Source organism: Coregonus clupeaformis, chromosome 33 (genome assembly GCF_020615455.1).
Source record: "Coregonus clupeaformis isolate EN_2021a chromosome 33, ASM2061545v1, whole genome shotgun sequence".
Lineage (NCBI taxonomy): Eukaryota > Metazoa > Chordata > Actinopteri > Salmoniformes > Salmonidae > Coregonus > Coregonus clupeaformis.
Window position 1 is genome coordinate 35,432,232 of NC_059224.1, and position 19,197 is coordinate 35,451,428.

General features: G+C 44.2%; 2 protein-coding genes across 6 annotated transcripts in view; one reads left to right on the plus strand and one right to left on the minus strand.

Annotated features, from left to right (window-relative positions):
- Positions 1-5,250, plus strand: part of LOC121549068 (AT-rich interactive domain-containing protein 1B) — a 132,230-nt gene extending 126,980 nt beyond the window's left edge. For all 5 annotated transcript variants that reach the window (XM_041860886.2, XM_041860888.2, XM_041860887.2 and 2 more), the window contains 3 exons: positions 816-1,623; positions 2,100-2,230; positions 2,754-5,250. In XM_041860886.2, the coding sequence (XP_041716820.1) occupies positions 816-1,623; positions 2,100-2,230; positions 2,754-4,538 (2,724 nt within the window). In that variant the 3' untranslated portion in view covers positions 4,539-5,250. The remainder of the gene's footprint in view (positions 1-815; positions 1,624-2,099; positions 2,231-2,753) is intronic.
- Positions 5,251-6,661: 1,411 nt separating this feature from the next.
- Positions 6,662-14,486, minus strand: tmem242 (transmembrane protein 242). The gene is made up of 4 exons (XM_041860891.2): positions 14,360-14,486; positions 14,059-14,159; positions 8,195-8,332; positions 6,662-8,044 (listed from the first exon to the last, which is right to left on the minus strand). The coding sequence occupies exons 1-4, from the start codon at positions 14,442-14,444 to the stop codon at positions 7,931-7,933; spliced, it is 438 nt and encodes a 145-aa protein (XP_041716825.1). The 5' UTR covers positions 14,445-14,486; the 3' UTR covers positions 6,662-7,930.
- Between the last annotated feature and the right edge of the window lie 4,711 nt (positions 14,487-19,197).

Consider the following 19,197-nt stretch of genomic DNA (forward strand, 5'->3'; position numbering starts at 1 on the left):
AACCGCACTTACAGTTGATCAGGGCAGCTCTAGCAGGGCAGAATTTTGACAAACTGACTTGTTAGAAAGGTGGCATCCTATGACGGTGCCACGTTGAAAGTCACTGAGCTCTTCAGTAAGGCCATTCTACTGCCAATGTTTGTCTATGGAGATTGCATGGCTGTGTGCTCGATTTTATACATCTTTCAGCAACGGGTGTGGCTGAAATAGCCAAATCCACTAATTTGAAGGGGTGTCCACATACTTTTGTGTGTATGTATGTACACTACCAGTCAAAAGTTTGGACACACTTACTCATTCAAGGGTTTTTCTTTATTTTTACTGTTTGTTACATTGTAGAATAATAGTGAAGACATCAACACTATGAAATAACACATATGGAATCATGTAGTAACAAAGAAAGTGTTAAACAAATCAAGATATATTTTATATTTGAGATTCTTCAAATAGCCACCCTTTTTGCCTTGATGACAGCTTTGCACACTCTTGGCATTCTCTCAACCAGCTTCACGTTGTAGTCACCTGGAATGCATTTCAATTAACAGGTGTGCCTTCTTAAAAGTTAATTTGTGGAATTTATTTCCTTAATGCGTTTGAGCCAATCAGTTGTGTTGTGACAAGATAAGGGGGCTATACAGAAGATGGCACTATTTGGTAAAAGATCAAGTCCATATTATGTCAAGAAAGCTCAAAATAAGCAAAGAGAAAAGACAATCTATCTGAGAGAGTGAGGTACACCTGCAAATGATAAAATATCATTTTTGCAGTGCACTGACTACAGTATCTAACATATAATGTTGTGTATTCCCTCTCAGGGCTATAAGAGGTCAGTAGGACCAGAGGTTATGTACGGTCCCCCTGCTAAGCGCCATGAGGGTGAGGCCTACGGCATGCAGCAGCACGGAGGGCAGCAGCCAGGCATGTACAGCCAGTACGGAGGAAGTTACATGGGGCCAGAGCGCAGGCCCATGCAGGGCCAGTACCCTTACCCCTATAGCCGAGACCGCATGGGGGCCACCCAGGGGCCCCCGCAACACGGCATGATGAGCGGAGGGCCCCCCTCCTCCGGAGCCTCTGCAGAGGGCCCCCAGGTCAACATGTGGCACCCCAGGACAGACATGGGCTACACCGGGCTGTACCGTGGCCAACTGGGCCAGGGGCCCCCTTACCCTGGTATGGGCCGGGGCCCGGGGGATGACCCAGAGGGAAGGAGCTCCCCAGATGGGCAGTGGCCCACCGGACCCTCAGGCCAGCGCCAGCCCCCGTATCCACCCCACTCCTCCTCGGCCTCCTCCTCCATGCCCCCAATGGCATCCAGACAGCCCCCCTCCTCCTACCAGTCCAACCCCACCCTGGCCAACCACATCTCTAGAGCCCCCAGCCCCTCGCCCTTCCCCCGGCACATGGGGGGATCCGGACCCCTGTCCCCCAACAACGGGGGCCACTACATGGCCTCTCTGAAGAAGGCAGGGATGCCCGGATCCATGCCAGGCTCACACGGCGGAGGGATGCCAGGGCAGGGCATTCTACCTCTCCACAGAGATATCAGCTTCCCCCTGGGGTCAGTGGAGGCCACCCTGCCCAAACTCAAGGCCCGACGTAGACTTACCTCCAAGGAGACCGGTAGGAGAATGAACTTGTTATTATAGAGAATGAAGCATACTAACTCAATTCATAATGGCTGCATCCCAAATGGCACCTGATTCCCTTTATGATGCGCTAGTTTTCACCAGAGCCTTATGGGCCGTGGTCAAAAGTATTGCACTATATAGGGCAGAGCTGGGCGAGATGGACAAAAATCCATATCCCGATTAAATAGAACCATACATTTATAACAATCTGCACCACATTTTTTTTCATCCTTTAAACTACTACTACTAGTTTTGACGGTTGTAGCCGTCAATTGTCCCATTAACAATCACCCATATTAGCAAACTTAATTCATGAATACTTGACATTTCTCTAGTATAGGCTACTTATCATAATGAACGATATCAGCATAATGCCTGTGATAAGTGATCGCTGTCTTAGTTTTATCGTCCCAGCTCTAATATAGGTCGCTCCCCTCCGACCTCTGTACTGTAACCTCTGACCCCCAGGAACCCCGGAGGCGTGGCGCGTGATGATGTCCCTGAAGTCGGGTCTGCTGGCGGAAAGCACGTGGGCCCTGGACACCATCAACATCCTGCTGTATGACGACAACACTGTGTCCTCCTTCACCCTGTCACAGGTGAGACGGTGCTACACAAAACATATCCATACAATGTCCAATGATATCCATTATCCATGAGACTGGACTAAACCAATGATGTTCCCTCCGATATATATACTATACCTTACTATACCATGTCGAATACATGCCCACAACATGGCTTCATTCTAAGGGGTGTGCAAGTGTAGATATTGGACAACCTGTACCCCCGTACATTGACTCGGTACCGGTACCCCCTGTATGTAGCCTCGTTATTGTTATTTTGTTACTTTTTTATTTTTATTTTTACTTTAGTTTGTTTATTAAATATTTTCTGAACTCTTATTTCTTGAACTGCATTGTTGGTTAAGGGCTGTAAGTAAGCATTTCACGGTAAGGTCTACACCTGTTGTATTCGGCGCATGTGACAAATAAGATTTGATTTGACCGTGACTGGATTCAAGGACAAATTACCAAGCTATTGTCTATGGTCTTTCACACAATAATTTCAGAAAGCACCCAACTGATATGATATTCTATGTTTTTCCCTGTGTTTTCCCAGTTGCCTGGCTTCCTGGAGCTGATAGTGGATTACTTCCGCCGGTGCCTGATCGAGATCTTTGGGATCCTGGATGAGTATGAGGTGGGCACAGAGGAACAGAGGACGCTGCTTGGACCAATCGCAGACCCCGCAGACCAGGAGGAGGAGCCTGCCATTCCAGAGCTCGGCAGCCAATTACGCGAAGAGCAGAGGGATAGCAGGCCAGAAGAGGCGGGGACAGAGAAGCCCACAGCCAACGGCAGCACAGAGGAGACGGTCCCAGAGGAGAAGACGGAGGAGCCTGTCGAGGTGACTGTGAAAGAGGAGAAGGTAGAGGGGGAAGAAACTGAGATGGGGGCAACCACGGAGCAGTCTGAGCCTCCCCAGCCCGAGGTGCCCCCAGAGCCCAGGCCCAAACAGGCCAGTAAGTACGACAAGCTGCCTGTGAAGGTGGAGGAGAAGAGTGCGGAGGAGGACCATGTGGAGGAGCACCAGGGACTCAGCCTGCCCAGGGGCTTCACCTCCGGCCTGCTGCACTGGAAGGCTGGAGGGGGGGACTCCACGGCCCACATCCAGACACACTTCGAGAGACGCAGCGAAGAGACAGACAGAAAGCATACAGAGAAGAGTGTAGGGGAGCAGCAGCAGGAAGAGAGGAAGGTGGAAGAGGGGGCCGTGACTGAGGGGGCCACTGTGGATGATATGCTGAGTGCCCGACCAGGTTCTCGGTCTCTGTCAGAGAGGAACGATCTTACTGGGACCTTCTCCATTGGAATAGGGGCGCAGACCCAAAGCCCCATCTTCACCCTGCTGGAGGACGAGCCTCGCTGCTGGGACGAGGCGCCCCTCTCTACGGCCGAACCCTGGCAGGACGCCCTGGCCCGCCGCTGTGTCTGCGTCTCCAACATCGTCCGCGGCCTCTCCTTCATCCCAGGGAACGACAACGACATGTCCCGCCACCCGGGCCTAGTGCTGATCCTGGGGCGGCTGGTCCTGTTGCATCATCTGCACCCCCAGAGGAGGAGGACGCCCCCCAGCTACCAGAGAGAGGAGGAGCAGGGCCGGGCCTGCAGCAAGGACGAGTGGTGGTGGGACTGTTTGTCAGCACTCAGGGAGAACACTCTTGTCACCTTAGCTAACATCTCAGGTCAACTAGACCTGTCCCTCTACCCAGAGAGCATCTGTCTGCCCATCCTGGACGGCCTGCTCCACTGGATGGTGTGCCCCTCTGCCGAGGCCCAGGACCCCTTCACCACGGCGGGCTGCTCCTCCTCCCTTACCCCCCAGAGATTGGTGCTGGAGTGCCTGTGCAAGCTGAGCATCCAAGACAACAACGTGGACCTCCTGCTGGCCACGCCGCCTTTTAGTCGTCAGGAGAAGCTTTACGCCACCCTGGTGCGCCACGTGGGCGAGCGGAAGTCCCAGGTGTGCCGGGAGATGGCGGTGGCTGTACTCTCTAACCTGGCGCAGGGGGACCCGACGGCGGCGCGTGCCATCGCTCTGCAGAAGGGCAGCGTGGGAACACTCATCGGCTTCCTGGAGGACTGCGTGGCCATGGCCCAGCACCAGCAGGGACCCCACAACCTGCTACACCCAGCACCAATACCCCACCCCGAACCCCCCAGTGTTAACATGATGTGCAGGGCCGCCAAGGCTCTGCTGGCTATGGCTAAGGTGAAGGAGAACCGGCCAGAGTTTGTGCTCTACGAGAGCAGGCTACTGGATAGCTCTCTGTCCTCTGTGCTGAGCTCGGCCGTGGCGGCCATCATGTGTGAAGTACTGTTTAAGATTGGACGCTCCTCGTGACAGCCACAGGCAAAGACACAGTGGGAGGGAGGCTTGGTCTGACAACCAGGCTACAGTGAACACGAACACATGGGTGTGGGTGGTATTATATTTTTATTTAAATAAAACACCAAAAAAATGTTTTTACATACAAATAAATATATAGAATATATATAGCTCCTATGCCCCATTCACAACCTTCATTTGGGATTTTTAAATCATTTTAATACAAATATTTAATACTTGGTATTTTACATTGTTTTCTATTATTTTTATTTGTCGGTTCGTTTTTGTTTTAACCAAAGTTGGCACCCGATGATCGAGAACGTACTTTAGTTTTGGGGTCTCTTGCTCTTAAAAAATGTTTGGTAATTATATGTGGCTGTTTGTCTGTGTGGGATCTTTTTGATGGTTGTTTTCTGCGGGAGGAAGCAGACTTATTTAAATTGTGAATCATGTTGTAGATAGACCTCTTACCATGTATTAATGTAAAGAGAAAAAAAACACTGATTTAACTCCGAATATACAGATCATCATGTATCCTGTTCTGGAAAAAAAAGGTATTTCGTGCAAAAGGATTAAGGGCCCGACTCAATCAGATCTGCTTTAGCCGACATCAGCATAGCTGATGTTTTGATGTGTCGGCGGTGGAACTGTATTAGAGCTGTCAAATCAGCAGCATACCACTGCTGGCTTGCCTCTGAAGCTAAGCAGGGTTGGTCCCTGGATGGGAGACAAGATGCTGCTGGAAGTGCTGTTGGAGGGCCAGTAGGAGGCACTCTTTCCTCTGATCTAAAAAACAATATCCCAATGCCCCAGGGCAGCAATTGGGGACATTGCCCTGTGTGGGTGCCGTCTTTTGGGTGTGACGTTAAACGGGTGTCCTGACTCTGTGGTCACTAAAGATCCCATGGCACTTATCGTAAGAGTAGGGGTGTTAACCCCGGTGTCCTGGCTACCATCATGGCCACCTAATCATCCCCAGCTTCCAATTGGCTCATTCATCCCCCTCCTCTCACCTGCAACTATTCCCCAGGTCGTTGCTGTAAATGAGAATTTGTTCTCAGTCTACTTACCTGGTAAAATAAATAAAATCCACAAGCGGCTCCTGGCATTATACCTAAAGCGGACATTGCCATTCGGCTGCACAGAGTCGCATTAAGAGAAAAGCCCATGCAGCCTTGTTTACAAGTTTGAACACTGGAATTTTAGATGTAATCTACACCTTGATTAGGCTGATAGAAATCCTCATTATTTCGTTTAATGATTTTCAATTTAACGCAAGTGGGATGGGTGTGACTTCGTGACAATAACCACAAGAGCAGCTGCTCACCAATTTGGCAGCGCCAACGCAGTTCCGACACCGCCAAAACATCAGCTATGCAGGTGTCGGCTATCGCTGGTTAACGCTTGATCTGATTGTATTTAGGCCTTAGTTGGCTTGTTTGGGGGAGATTATGAAATGTGAAGGACTTCTGACCATAAGCATTGCATAATAATATTACAATACCAGTATAAGAAGGAGACATGAGTCACCCTGTTCAACTGACTGACTTCCTGGTGACCATAACCATAGCAACAGACAGGTAAACTCTCAAACCCACGAGCAGTACTTCCCGCAGTCTTATTTTCTCCTTTTATATATATATAAGCCCATTTGTATATAGCCGTTGTACATTCAGACAGCCCTATTTGGTTTCTTCTCTGAGAGATGTGGTGGTAGTTGATCATTAGAATGGACGTTATGATTACTTTGTATTTGAATAATGAATATTAATGAAACTCTTCAAATGGAGGTCAATCATTTTATGTATTTAAAAGAAATATGTTGACTGACTGACACAGGTCTCTGACATATTGGGATTAGGGATGATTTCAGTCTGACAGACTAGTTTTGACAAACGTATTTAGATTGTACAGTCAGCTAACTAATAGATCACAATGGGCAGAACTTTATTCCGGAATTTAATTGTTTAAAAATCATGTCCGATTGACAGTTAAGTTAACATTTGAACATGGTTTATTCAGTATAAAATGTTTATCCTGTATGTTCCACATGTTAAGAATAAATGTACATGAAATCTGGTTGAGCACTGTGAAGGGTGTTTGACTCTTTTGTCCAGAGATTGTAAATTGGAGAATCGTGGCAGAGTGAATATGGCCAAGCATTTTTATTCACTTCCATTGTCCTCCAAGAGTTGCAGAATCACCTCTACAAATTATCACATAACCAACCACAGGCATAAAAAAATGTATGCACTCATGACTAAAAGCGTCTGCTAAATGGCATCTGTTCTGTTACATAACTGCAACCTATCAGACTGAAGACAAGTACAGTAGTTTATTTAGCACAGCGGACAAGGAATTATCATATGCACGACAGAAATAACATCTCAATGAAGTCCTCATAAGATCCTCATGCATAGAGAAGTGTCAGAGTTAAGCTGTAACACACAGTGCTCCGTGGGCTAAATGTTCAGCTGTAACCGACACAGTGCTCCATGTTACAGCTGTGGCATCAATGTGTGTGCTAAATGTGTACAAAAACATCAGGGGCAGCAGTCACAAGCACAATGACAGGTATTTTTACACACCTTGCTATACAGCTAGCCGTATAAATAGTTCAGGTCTGTTCTCGCTTTGATACTCGTCTTTTGTGGGAATAGCTGACGGCAAACACTTAAATAGGTGTTACATTGTATGATGGTTCAATCTATTTTAAGAGAAACCAGGCAGGTGCCTCACATTAAGCTGACCAGCCTTCACTGTCTTCAGAACTGCAAACACATTTAGCTTTTTACCGTTTCACAGAACAAAAATAGAAGTGTCAACTATATATTGATGGCCTATGAGGAATCCAAACAGCAATCCATCTTGTGGCTTTAATGACATGTAGTCATTAGTGAGTTCTGTTCACCATGCTTGCTATACAATATTAGAAAGCGGTTGCTGCCTAGTAATACTGTACTAGCCTGAGTACCAGTCTGTGTGATCATGTTAACTCGTCACTCATTGTCATGGCAAAAATATTTTGCTCGACAACAATGAAGACTGGCACTCAGGCTAACTGTACTATACTAGTACAAGACAGTCCTGCGCTCCCGTGAGCTTAAATATTAAGCTTCAAATCAGAAATAAATTAAGATTATCCAAGGGAGCTTAACCATGATGTCGCTCAGTCCAATAGTTTAGTTGATGATTTCTTTCACACAAGGATTACTCATGGACTTCAGATGAGCATCAGTGAAGAGGTGAATGAGCCCAGTAACCGCACCTGTGAGTACAGCTAGTGGGCGCCAAGCTCCTCAACACAGTGACCAACAGCCCATCCCACAGTAATTGTCGTTTAAGTCAGTGGCTTATTAAGGCTGCCCTGAACCAGAGAGGGAGAATGTCAGCTAGACCTGTTGTCTTCAGTCCTCTTTAGACTTGAAGATGGAGTCCCATTCCTCTGAGTTGGCTGGTCCTTCCTCGTTTTTGGGAATAGCTGGGGAAACAGACTGCATCTTCTGCCTGAACTCTATTAGCTGTGAAGACGGAGAAGTGGAGGTTTCTTGAGCAGCACATGTTGTACATTTACTGAGTGTTAGTTAAAAGGTGTTATGTTAGTCTATGATGTTCTCCGATGGAATGATAAGGGCAAGACAATGAGATGGGTTGAGTTGATTAATACGTACACTATGGACCCCCATGGCTTTCCAGACTACGACGCTGAGCAGGCCCACTCCACACCAGGCGTAGAGAGAGCCCCACCCCAGGGCACGGAGAGCCAGGGACGCCCCAGTCTCCGGTACTGCAGCAGTGGCCATCGTTCCCTTGAAAGAACACATGCATACACACTTGAGGTCACATTGAGGTACACAAGAGTTGCTCTACACATGGTTCCAAACTTAAGGTTACTTTCGTAACCCCGGTTCTCTGATGATGAGTGAGCTTTATCACCATGGGGATTCGCCAGGATCACCAACTCAAATAAAATAAAATTGTATTTGCCACATGCGCCGAATACAACATGTGTAGACATTACTGTGAAATGCTTACTTACAGCCCTTAACCAACAATGCATTTATTTCTTAATAAAAAAGTAAAATAAAACAACAAAAAAGTGTTGAGAAAAAAAGAGCAGAAGTAAAATAAAATAACAGTAGGGAGGCTATATATAGGGGGATACCGGTGCAGAGTCAATTGAGGTAATATGTACATGTGGGTAGAGTTAAAAGTGACTATGCATAAATAATTAACAGAGTAGCAGCAGCGTAAAAAGATGGGGTGGGGGTGCAAATAGTCCGGGTAGCCATGATTAGCTGTTCAGGAGTCTTATGGCTTGGGGGTAGAAGTATTTTGGACCTAGACTTGGCACTCCGGTACCGCTTGCCGTGCGGTAGCAGAGAGAACAGTCTATGACTAGGGTGGCTGGAGTCTTTGACAATTTTGAGGGCCTTCCTCTGACACCGCCTGGTATAGAGGTCCTGGATGGCAGGAAGCTTGGCCCCAGTGATGTACTGGGCCATACGCACTACCCGTTGTAGTGCCTTGCGGTCGGAGGCCGAGCAGTTGCCATACCAGGCAGTGATGCAACTACTCAGGATGCTCTCGATGGTGCAGCTGTATAACTTCTTGAGGATCGTGGAAGGACCCATCAAAAGCGTCTGTTGGAGACAGATGGGTAGAGTGGCACCTCCTTATTAGGAGCCTCTCTCCCGCCTTCTGGTCATTCTCAAGCATGCTTCTCTTCCTCACGCTCTTGTGACCAGGGGAATGCGGTGATACATCTCACTCATTATCAGAGAACCGGAGTTACGAAAGTAACCTTATGTTCTCTTTCAAATAGTTGTTTCAATGTATCGCTATGGGGATATGGCTGCAAAACATGCTCTCCGAAGCCTGGGTAGTCCCAACCCTCAGAGGCTCCGAAACAGAGGGAGTACACACCCAGAAGGTGCAGAAACAACCCGTCGGGGAAAAACGAATTACAAAGTGAGGGGAAGCCCAATGCAAAGCTCACAAAATCTCAGTTTAATGAGATGTTCCAAAAACAGTACCCGAGAGGTGGTCACGCTCGTCATTATAAAACAATATAAATCGCCCCCATGATCCGGCAGGATACAGTCGAAGAGAAAAGGGCCCACCCTCTTTCGAGAGTGGTTGCCCAATGAGTGAAGAGCACAACGCCCTTGCATGAGCTCTCGTTCAATCCAAGTAGATGCGCGTACTGGACAACGACGGGGACGCCCTTCCAGGGAAGGCGACAGGCGAAAAGCCACAGACTCCAATGAGAATGTCGACCGGGGCTAGGTACACTAACCTGAAAACCCTCTGGGCAGACTGCGGGCGCAAACAGTTGCTGGTAGAGTACAGTCTGCTTAGGGACACCACTGGCAGTAAAGCGAAAGACGGAGGTATTTTGCATCTCTACGCTTCTCAGCAGCTAGTAGCAGCACAATAGGCAGGTCCCAGGACTAGCTAAAGACTTAGAGACTGGGCGTAAGCAACATAAGTTCTAGATAAACTGTACAACTGTCTAGAAGACATTAACAATGACGACACCTTCACTCCATCCCAAAAAAAGTCCTGCAAGGCGCATTGGACCATGGAAAACAGAATCTGTTTAGTCATACCACTTCTCCAAGAAAAACGCAACTGTAAATACAGAATCTGTTTAGTCATACCACTTCTCCCAAGAAAAAAACGCAACTGTAAATACAGAATCTGTTTAGTCATACCACTTCTCCAAGAAAAACGCAACTGTAAATACAGAGCGTGCATAAGGATGCTGGCACTCTTCCAAGAGTCGCGGGCCTGTCTTCCTTCCTTTCTTTTTTTCCTCTCTCACTGGCTATGCCCAGAGGGCTAACGCATTCAGGTGAGGGTAGAGAGTTGCTTGTAGTTACTCCACAATAATTACCTAAATGCCAGAGTGAAAAGAATAATACAACTATACAGAATACAAATATTCCAAAACATGTATCCTGTATGGAACAAGGCACTAAAGTAATACTGCAAAACAAACATGGCAAAGGAATACACTTTTTGGCCTAAATGCAAGGCCTAAATGCAAAGCCTTATGCTTGGGTCAAATACCCCATCACTGAGTAACTGCCTCCTTCTTTTCAAGCATGGTGGTGGCTGCCTCATGGTATGGTATGCTTGACATTGGCAAAGACTGGGGAGTTTTTCAGGATAAAAAATGGGAAGGAGCTAAGCACAGGCAAAATCCTAGAGGAAAACCTGCTTCAGTCTGCTTTACACCAGACACTGGGAAAGGAATTCACCTTTCAGCAGGACAATAACCTACACTGGTTGCTTACCAAGAAGACAGTGAATGTTCCTGAGTGGCCAAGTTACAGTCTTGATTTAAATCTGCTTGAGAATCTATGGGAAGACTTAAATTACTGTCTAGCCATGATGCCCAACACCATGACAGAACAAAATGGGCAAATATTGCACAATCCAGGTGTGCAAAGCTCTTAGAAGACTCACAGCTGTAATCGCTGTCAAAGGTGTTTCTAACATGTATTGACTTAGGGGGGTGAATACTTAGCTAATCAAGGTATATTAGGATTTTATTTTTCATTCATTTAAAAAAAGATGTCCAAATTTTTATTCCACTTCGACAGAGTATTTTGTGTAGATCCCCCCCCCTCCCCCAAAAAAAAGTCACAATTAAATTCATTTCAATCCAAGGGGGGTGAATATTTATGATACTTAAGTTGATGTACACATGGGCCCAAACTGAGTCAAACCAGGGAGCAGATTTTTATTTTATGAAGAGGTGAAAACTGTTAGCCACCCTGCAAACTGTAATTGATCTAATTGAAAGAGAAACTCTGTAAACCTGCCCTGGAAGAGGAGCTGTATTTCAAGGGTACGTCTCAAATGGCACCTGGTCAAAAGTAGTGCACTATCTAGGGAAAAGTGTGCCATTTGGGACACACCCTAAGACTGAAGAAGCTGTTTAGAAAACAGACGCAATCACTAATATTATTACCTCTTTTAATGTAAATATTGTCCATGTGGCCTGCTCATTAAATTAGCTATTATTAGACTAGAGTTTGGCGAGACTCACAGTAGCTCTTCCTAGCTGGCTGTGAAGAGATTTGGTTTGGTGTAGGCTAGACAGTGTGCACCAACATCAAATGTGGCCAACTGCCTATCCCTAGTGTTGCATATAATGTTACCAACTGTCCTATTTTATGTCTGATTCTTTACGAGTTGTTTTGCTCTGATTGGTATGAGCTGTCTTGTGAGTGTGCTAGAAACATGTCTTATGGAGATATATCGCAAATTAGTGACCACTCTCCTCAAAACCAGCCATAAATCATAACAGCATGAAATCTTAATGTGAGTTGACAGATTCATGTATGAGATACCAGAGACAGCCCTGGTTCCATGATAAACAAGCCTTGGTATCTGCTCTTTACAGTGCCGCCATTAACATAAGTGACATGTTAACTGTCTAGCAATCTCGTCGGGTCCTGTACAATCTCTACAGTCCATCTCTTCTCTGTCCTCTGTGAAAGAAGTGCTTCAGCCAGCCACTGTGACCTCACAACCACATACCTCTCACAAAGCGCTAAATCTAATTTGACCACTTTACAAGGCATATTTGGCTGAGATGGATGTTTACAAAGATGGCCCTATGGGCTTAAAAATAGACTTAAAAATCCAACAAAGGCACCACTTTGCTGCTGGGCCAAGTATATCTATAGAACTAATATAAGCTCAGGACTTGTGACTGCCCCAAATGGCAACCTATTCCCTAAATAGTGCACTACTTTTGATCAGAGCCCTGGGCCTGTATCCACAAAGAATCTCAGAAAAGGTCCTAGGAATCATGTTAAAACCTGTTTTAAGACAAAAAAATCTCCCAGCTCAGAGTAAAGTTTCTCAGCTGGTAATCAGACAGTTTGAGGTACCACAAAGGAAAGATGGTGATGACGCTCATTGACATTGTTGCAAATTATGGGGAATAATCAATCATGATGAGGCATCGCCAGCTGTGAACTCTATAGACCCCTTTGCAGTACACAACACATTGACGTCACCTACAGATGCGTGCGACTCTAGGCGACTCTAACAAAATAACTTTTTTGGGTTCTCATAAGCTTACAATGATGTTTTGATTTTTGCTTTAACAGTCGCTAAGATCATATTTGGTTATGATCTTAGCAAAATAACTATTTTGGATGCAGCAATTGTTAGCTAGAACGCTAATGCTCATTGATATAGCCTGTAAAAGCTAGCCAAAGAGACATTATACTGGTTGAAGTTAGTGTTTTTTAAAGTATAATGCAGTTGATTTGCGATGATCACACAAACATTATATTAAGCAGAACATTCATACGAGCCTTAAAATCCAAAAATAGTGTGAAATACACTCATAAGCAACATATAAATAGGCTTTTTTTGCTGGCGTTCTGTAAGAACTTCCTCCCTCTTGTTCTGCGACAAACTTGCGCGCAGCGCCCTAGTGCGGCAATGTTTAAAAACACAGAAAGCGGTCACTTTGCCTACTGTTAATTATTGCCTAATATGTTGGAATGCATAGCCTTTTTTTTAAATCAAATGTTGGTTGTTAAAAGCGGAATTTGCACAATATTACCGTAATCAACACACTCGTCACTCCCATTTAACAACTCTAAATTGCTTTGGCACGGTAGGCATCAAGTCACTTGCCGATAATGTTGCATACAACGTTTTGAAAAGCTTATCATTTTCATCGAACACTATCAAAGTTAACATAACCACTATAGATGACTTCATTTGCACAATTTATAGGCATGCCCAATTTAGAGATTTTTTTAACGTGATGTTGCGTTCCTAATGGATAACCTGAAATAACATGATCTAGGTAATTAAATATTCCAAAGAAAAACATGTATTTATTAGCCTAGTGGTTATAAGTATTTAGGCATGTCGTGTAAAATATGTCTCGTGAAATTGTCAAACGTGCAAGAGATACTGTTACATGTAGGTCTAGATTATTTATGGATTGATGAAATAACAAAACATTATTTTAACAACTCAAAAGCAATTGCATGTGACGCAGGAACCACTGACTCCCTGCATCTTTCTATTATGAAGACACCTGCTGGTAACTTAACTGGTTAGGACAGCTCATGGGGTGTCCTAAATACTGTAACTGTTCGAATCCCCGAGCCGACTAGGTGAACAATCTGTCGATGTGCCCTTGAGCAAGGCACTTAACCCTGATTGCTCCTGTAAGTCGCTCTGGATAAGAGTGTCTGCTAAATGACCAAAATGTAAACATTATCCCACCAATGTAGCAATTTTGTAGGAACATCAGCGACCCTGCAGTTACAGGGTAAGCACACTTGTTACCAATTGTGCTGTGTCATAAAGATGTAGTTGTGCTTGCCTTTCATACATGGAGGCCATTGAATGCAATTAATGCCATACATTTGAGACAGTCATTATGTAGCCCAGCTCCATCTCATATCACTTCGTCATGGGTCAAGGCTAACATGAATGTAACGTAACCTGTATGTAATGGAATGCTGTAGCTATCAATCATAGCTACCTTGCTAAACCAGCCTGGACTATTTTTCTTGGCCAAGGCTAACGTGGAGCCGAATCCTGCTATCATCCCAGCAGATGCGACAGTCGTCAGGAAAGCTGCACCTGAAAAAGGTTGATGGGACGTTGGTTATGAGTCACAAGAATTTGTCGTGTGAGTAATAATCAACTATACTAGCTACTGTACTAGCTAGCTAATAATTCAAGGGTCAAGCTAGCTGCTGTCAAGCTAGCTAACAGCAGCAATACAAAAACGAATTATCTTTGCAAACAGTGAAACAATTGTTAAATAAGCAGTCACTTGCCTTTCATTAGCTGTAGTTTGTCGTCGTTATCTGTCACAATTGCAGTAGTGACATTCAAACTCGTGTTTTCTTTCTCAGCTGTCATTTTGTAAAAGGCAAGCCCCTGTCCGTCAATTAAAGAATTCCGGTGGAAACATGCTAGGAACATTTAATTTGTTCTTAACGTTCTGTCTTGAAAATCTAAGCCATTTTTGGGCTACCGAATCAATACATTGTAGTATAATTATTCAGTACTGTGCATTTGAACATGGGAATGTATATTTTCATTTGAGAGTTAAATACAGATACGTGTACTACAATTCCCATGGCACTACGTCAGCAGTGTAAAGTACTTAAGTAAAAATACTTTAAAGTACTACTTAAGTAGTTTATTCTGGGTATCAGTACTTTACTTTACTATTTATATTTTTGTCAACTTTAACTTCATTACATTCCTAAAGAAAAGAATGTACTTTTTACTCCATACATTTTCCTTAACACCCAAAAGTACTCGTTACATTTTGAATGCTTAGCAGAACAGGAAAATTGTCAGAATTCACGCACTTATCAAGAGAACATCCCTGGTCATCACTACTGCCTCTGATCTGGCAGACTCACTAAACTCAAATGCTTCGTTTGTAAATATGTCTGAGTGTTGGAGAGTGCCCTTGGCTCTCCATAAATACATTTAAAAAAAGAAAATGGTGCCATCTCGTTTTTTTTATATAAGGAATTTGAAATTATTTATACTTTTACTTTTGATACTTAAGTATATTTGAGCAATTACATTTACTTTTGATACTTAAGTATATTTAAAACCAAATACTTTTAGACTTTTACTCAAGTAGTATTTTACTGGGTTACTTTCTCTTTTACTTGAGTCATTTTCTATTAAGGTATCTTTACTTTTGCTCAAGTATGACAATTGGGTATTTTTTCCACCACTCCACTAACGTGTTTGTGGGAGCTGCTGCTGTACATTATAGACAGCGGCATCGTGAGGTCGGGCGTACTGTCCTTTTAGTGATACAAATGTCCTAGCTTTCAAACCATGAACACAAAAATGCGCTCCACAGCGAAACTATGTTATTGTACTGAAATAATTGTGAGGATGTGAGATGTATCAAAGTATCCTGCTGGACACGACTAGCCCATTAATAGACGCTAACTACCTGTAGCGTCTATTCATGAAGGTCTGGGGAGTTTTCCTAAGAGCCCTGACGCTCTTTCTGAACTTTAACACGCATCGCTTACGGTATGGTTTTAGAAACATAAGGAACGTATATTTCATATCAGCTATTAATAATTTTCAAAAAACAAAAGGTTAAATTAAAGATGCAGTCCGGGATCTTAAGCACTTACAAATTCGAAACATATTGTACGAATTGGAATTCGTAACATATATGAATTTCCCCCCAAAAATATATATATTTCTTTATTATTATATTATTTTTAATTTTTTTGCAAGACAGAGGTGACCACTTGTGCAAATTAGCTATCTAGTGCTCAAACACATGTGTGTAAGAATAACTGGGGAGGAATTGTAGCGAAAGTGTAGTTCTTAGGCTGGAGGCACACAGAGCCTTATGGATCTGTGCAAACCTGCTACAGTAAGTGTATATTTTTTGTTTGAAAGATTATTTCTGATAAATTCCATATGTTTTGAAAACCTTTTTGCAAGTGATATTCTGCCAGGTCTCATAGACTACACGTAACATAGTAAATGTCAATCCGGGAAATGTCAATCCGTCACTACAGGATACTCAAATTAGTACGATATGTTATGTTTGGAATGTTATGTTTGGTATGGGTTAAGGCAAAAATGAAAGGAGGGTGGTTGGTCGGGGTAGATGAGTAGGCATATAACGCGAACGTCTAGCAACCCAATGGTTGCATGTTTGAGTCTCATCAAGGACAACTTTAGCATTTTAGCAACTTTGCAACTACTTAGGGTGATATCAGGTAAAATGGGCCATCAGGTAAAATGGGCCATTTAAGGTTTGGGGGTCCCAGCCCCTCTGGAATTTAGAGCCAATGACTGCAAAGGATTTCAAACTGTTGTCATAACTGTACTTGACAAGTAACAGGTGATTTGATTGGTTCATGGTTGCTATGGTGGGCAGTGCAATAATTCAAATCAAGACTGCACCAGAAAGCTGCATGGTGAGTAGCCTGGCATACCAAATCTAACTAAACTATTATAAGGATGATAAATCTGTAAAAAACAACAACATGCCCATAAAAAACTATGCATAATATCTGTCTTGATGGCATCAATCAGAAATAATGTTGTTAGTTTGGTATATGAACATATTTTTTGAAAAAGTGATGCTTTTTTGGGGGGCCCAATTTACCTTAACCCCTTGAGGTAAAATGGGCCACATGGTTTCAGCTAAAATGGGCCATCATTTGTGTCACTCACAAACACACATACACATACACATGTGTTTGAGTGTGTGTGAGTGAGTTTGTGTGTAAGGGTGTGTGTTTGTGTTTGTATGTGTATGTACGTGCATACACACACACACACACACACACACACACACACACACACACCATGACCCCCCCCAACAGTAATAATGGTAGTATTTTATTTACAGTGAGTATGGCAAACGAGAAGGAAGCGAGAGGAGAGGAGAGAGGGAGAAGGAAAGAGAGAGGAAGTGAGAGGAGAAGGAAGGATGAGAGAGGAGACAAGCAGAGGAGACAGGAAGTGAGAGAACAGGTGAGGAGAAAGGAATGCAGAGGAAATGAGAGGAGACAGAACGAGAGAAAAGAGAGGAGGAGCAAGGACCAGAGAGGAAAGGATACAAAGATAAAACAGGGAGGGAAAGGAAGGCCAAACAACTACAATCTGTGGAAAGAGGAGAGGATGAAGGGTGCCTTAGATGAATACAGGGAGAGGAGTGAAGAAAGGAATTACAGTGAGTGTGCACTTCTTATCACGAGCATGGGGTGTGCCGCGATCCACACTGCAAAGACGCATCAGCGGAAAGGTGACTGGCAGTGAACATGTGTCAGGGCGGAAGCCCTACCTTCCAGAGGAGGCGGAAAGGGAGCTTGCTGCCACCCTCAAGACATTGGCGCAGAGGGGGTTTCCCTTCACAAAGCGTGATGTCCAGCAAGTGGCCTTTGATTTTGCAGCCAACAACGACATATCTGGTTTCTCCCTGACAGCAGGAAGGGCCGGATATTACTGGTTTCATAACTTTCTAAAGCGAAACCCAGAGCTTGGGATGCGCAAGCCAGGAGGTCCTGTCTGCAGCACGGGCTGCTGGACTTAACAAAGAGGTGGTTAGCCAGTGGTTTAACCAGTATGAGAACCTTTTGGTCGAGCTGGGTATTGAGGGCACACCGTCACATATATGGAACTGTGACGAGTCTGGGCTTCAGGACCAGTTCAGTTCGACAAAGGTTGTTGGACAGGTTGGCCAGCCATGTGTGGAGGTGTGTGCCGGAGAGAAGGGGGAGACAACAACTTGTCTGGCAGCGTTCAATGCAGAAGGTACATACAGTCGAACAATAATTATTTTTAAGGGGAAGCGTGTTCGTTCTGAGTGGCTACAGGGATGCCCGGAGAACACCAGCGTAAGGTGTTCAGACAATGGCTGGATTACCTCTGACCTCTTTCTGGAATGGGGTCAAATGTTCATTCAGTCCCTCCCCAGGGATGACCCCAGGCCCCATCTTCTCCTCCTTGACGGCCACAGTAGCCACGTCTCTATAATCTGGAATTTATTAAGCTACTGAAAAGCAAGAATGTGCACATCATGTGCTACCCTTCATTTGCAAAGACTGTGTTTGAAAAGTTTTCACACAAACATATCAGTTAATAATTTGGAATGTGAATTTTTGTATTTTTGTGAATGCACATTTTGTTCTAAATGTGTTGTTCACACACACACACACACACACACACACACACACACACACACACACACACACACACACACACCACTGACAGTTCACTGATCTATGCTGTTCCAAAATGGATTTTTTTAATTGCACATTTGAATATGTGGGTTTGCACCCAAAATGTTTTTGAATGGCACATATGAATTTTTGTTTAATGCAGTTTAAATGTTATGTGGCTGTATAAGCAACTGTGTTTTAAAATTAAAATTGATGATAAATGACTATTTCCCTTTGGAGTTTGACTGGCCCATTTTACCTGAAGCTGTGGCCCATTTTACCTGAAACTGCTCATGCAACAAATGTTGGCAGAGCTGATGTTTCAAGAACTGTAGGGCCTAAATAATTATATTTTATTAAATAATTTCAACACAAAATTATCAAAAACAGTCATTATTAATCATAAAAACACATGGAAAAGGCATATATGGTATTGTATTATTGTCCCAAACGATTTACCAAAAAGTGGCCCAATTTAGCTGATGTCACCCTACTACTTTTTATCTACTTTGCAACTACTTAGCATGTTAGCTAACCCTTCCCCTAACCTTAACCCTAACCTTAACCCCTTGCCTAGTTAACATTAGCCACCTAGCTAACGTAAGCCACAACAAATTGGAATTCGTAACATATACACATTTCAAATGCGTAACATATACGAATTGTAATTAGTAAAATATCATATGAAATGGTTGATGGACATCCACAAATTAATACATACGAAACGTAACATATTGTAGCGACCTTAACATAAGACCTACTGACCTCATCAAGAGGTTCGGACCTCTTGGTGTAACAGTTAAGGTGTTGGCTTGACAGTCGCTGGACCTGTGTTTGAGTCCCGGTTGAAGCTACCCCCCGAATTCACTACATTGGTGTCAGAAGTGGGATGGCGGTCGTGGGGCCATTGGAGAGGCGTGTCCACGTGACGGACTTGGTACAGAGAA

Bases quoted from the DNA above. Each gene is read 5' to 3' on its own strand.
- tmem242 (XM_041860891.2), bottom strand. From the start codon at position 14,444: ATGACAGCTGAGAAAGAAAACACGAGTTTGAATGTCACTACTGCAATT. The intron at 14,160-14,359 runs GCAAGTGACTGC...AACCTTTTTCAG, and splicing joins CAAACTACAGCTAATGAAAG to GTGCAGCTTTCCTGACGACT. The intron at 8,045-8,194 runs GTACGTATTAAT...CCGTCTTCACAG, and splicing joins AAGCCATGGGGGTCCATAGT to CTAATAGAGTTCAGGCAGAA.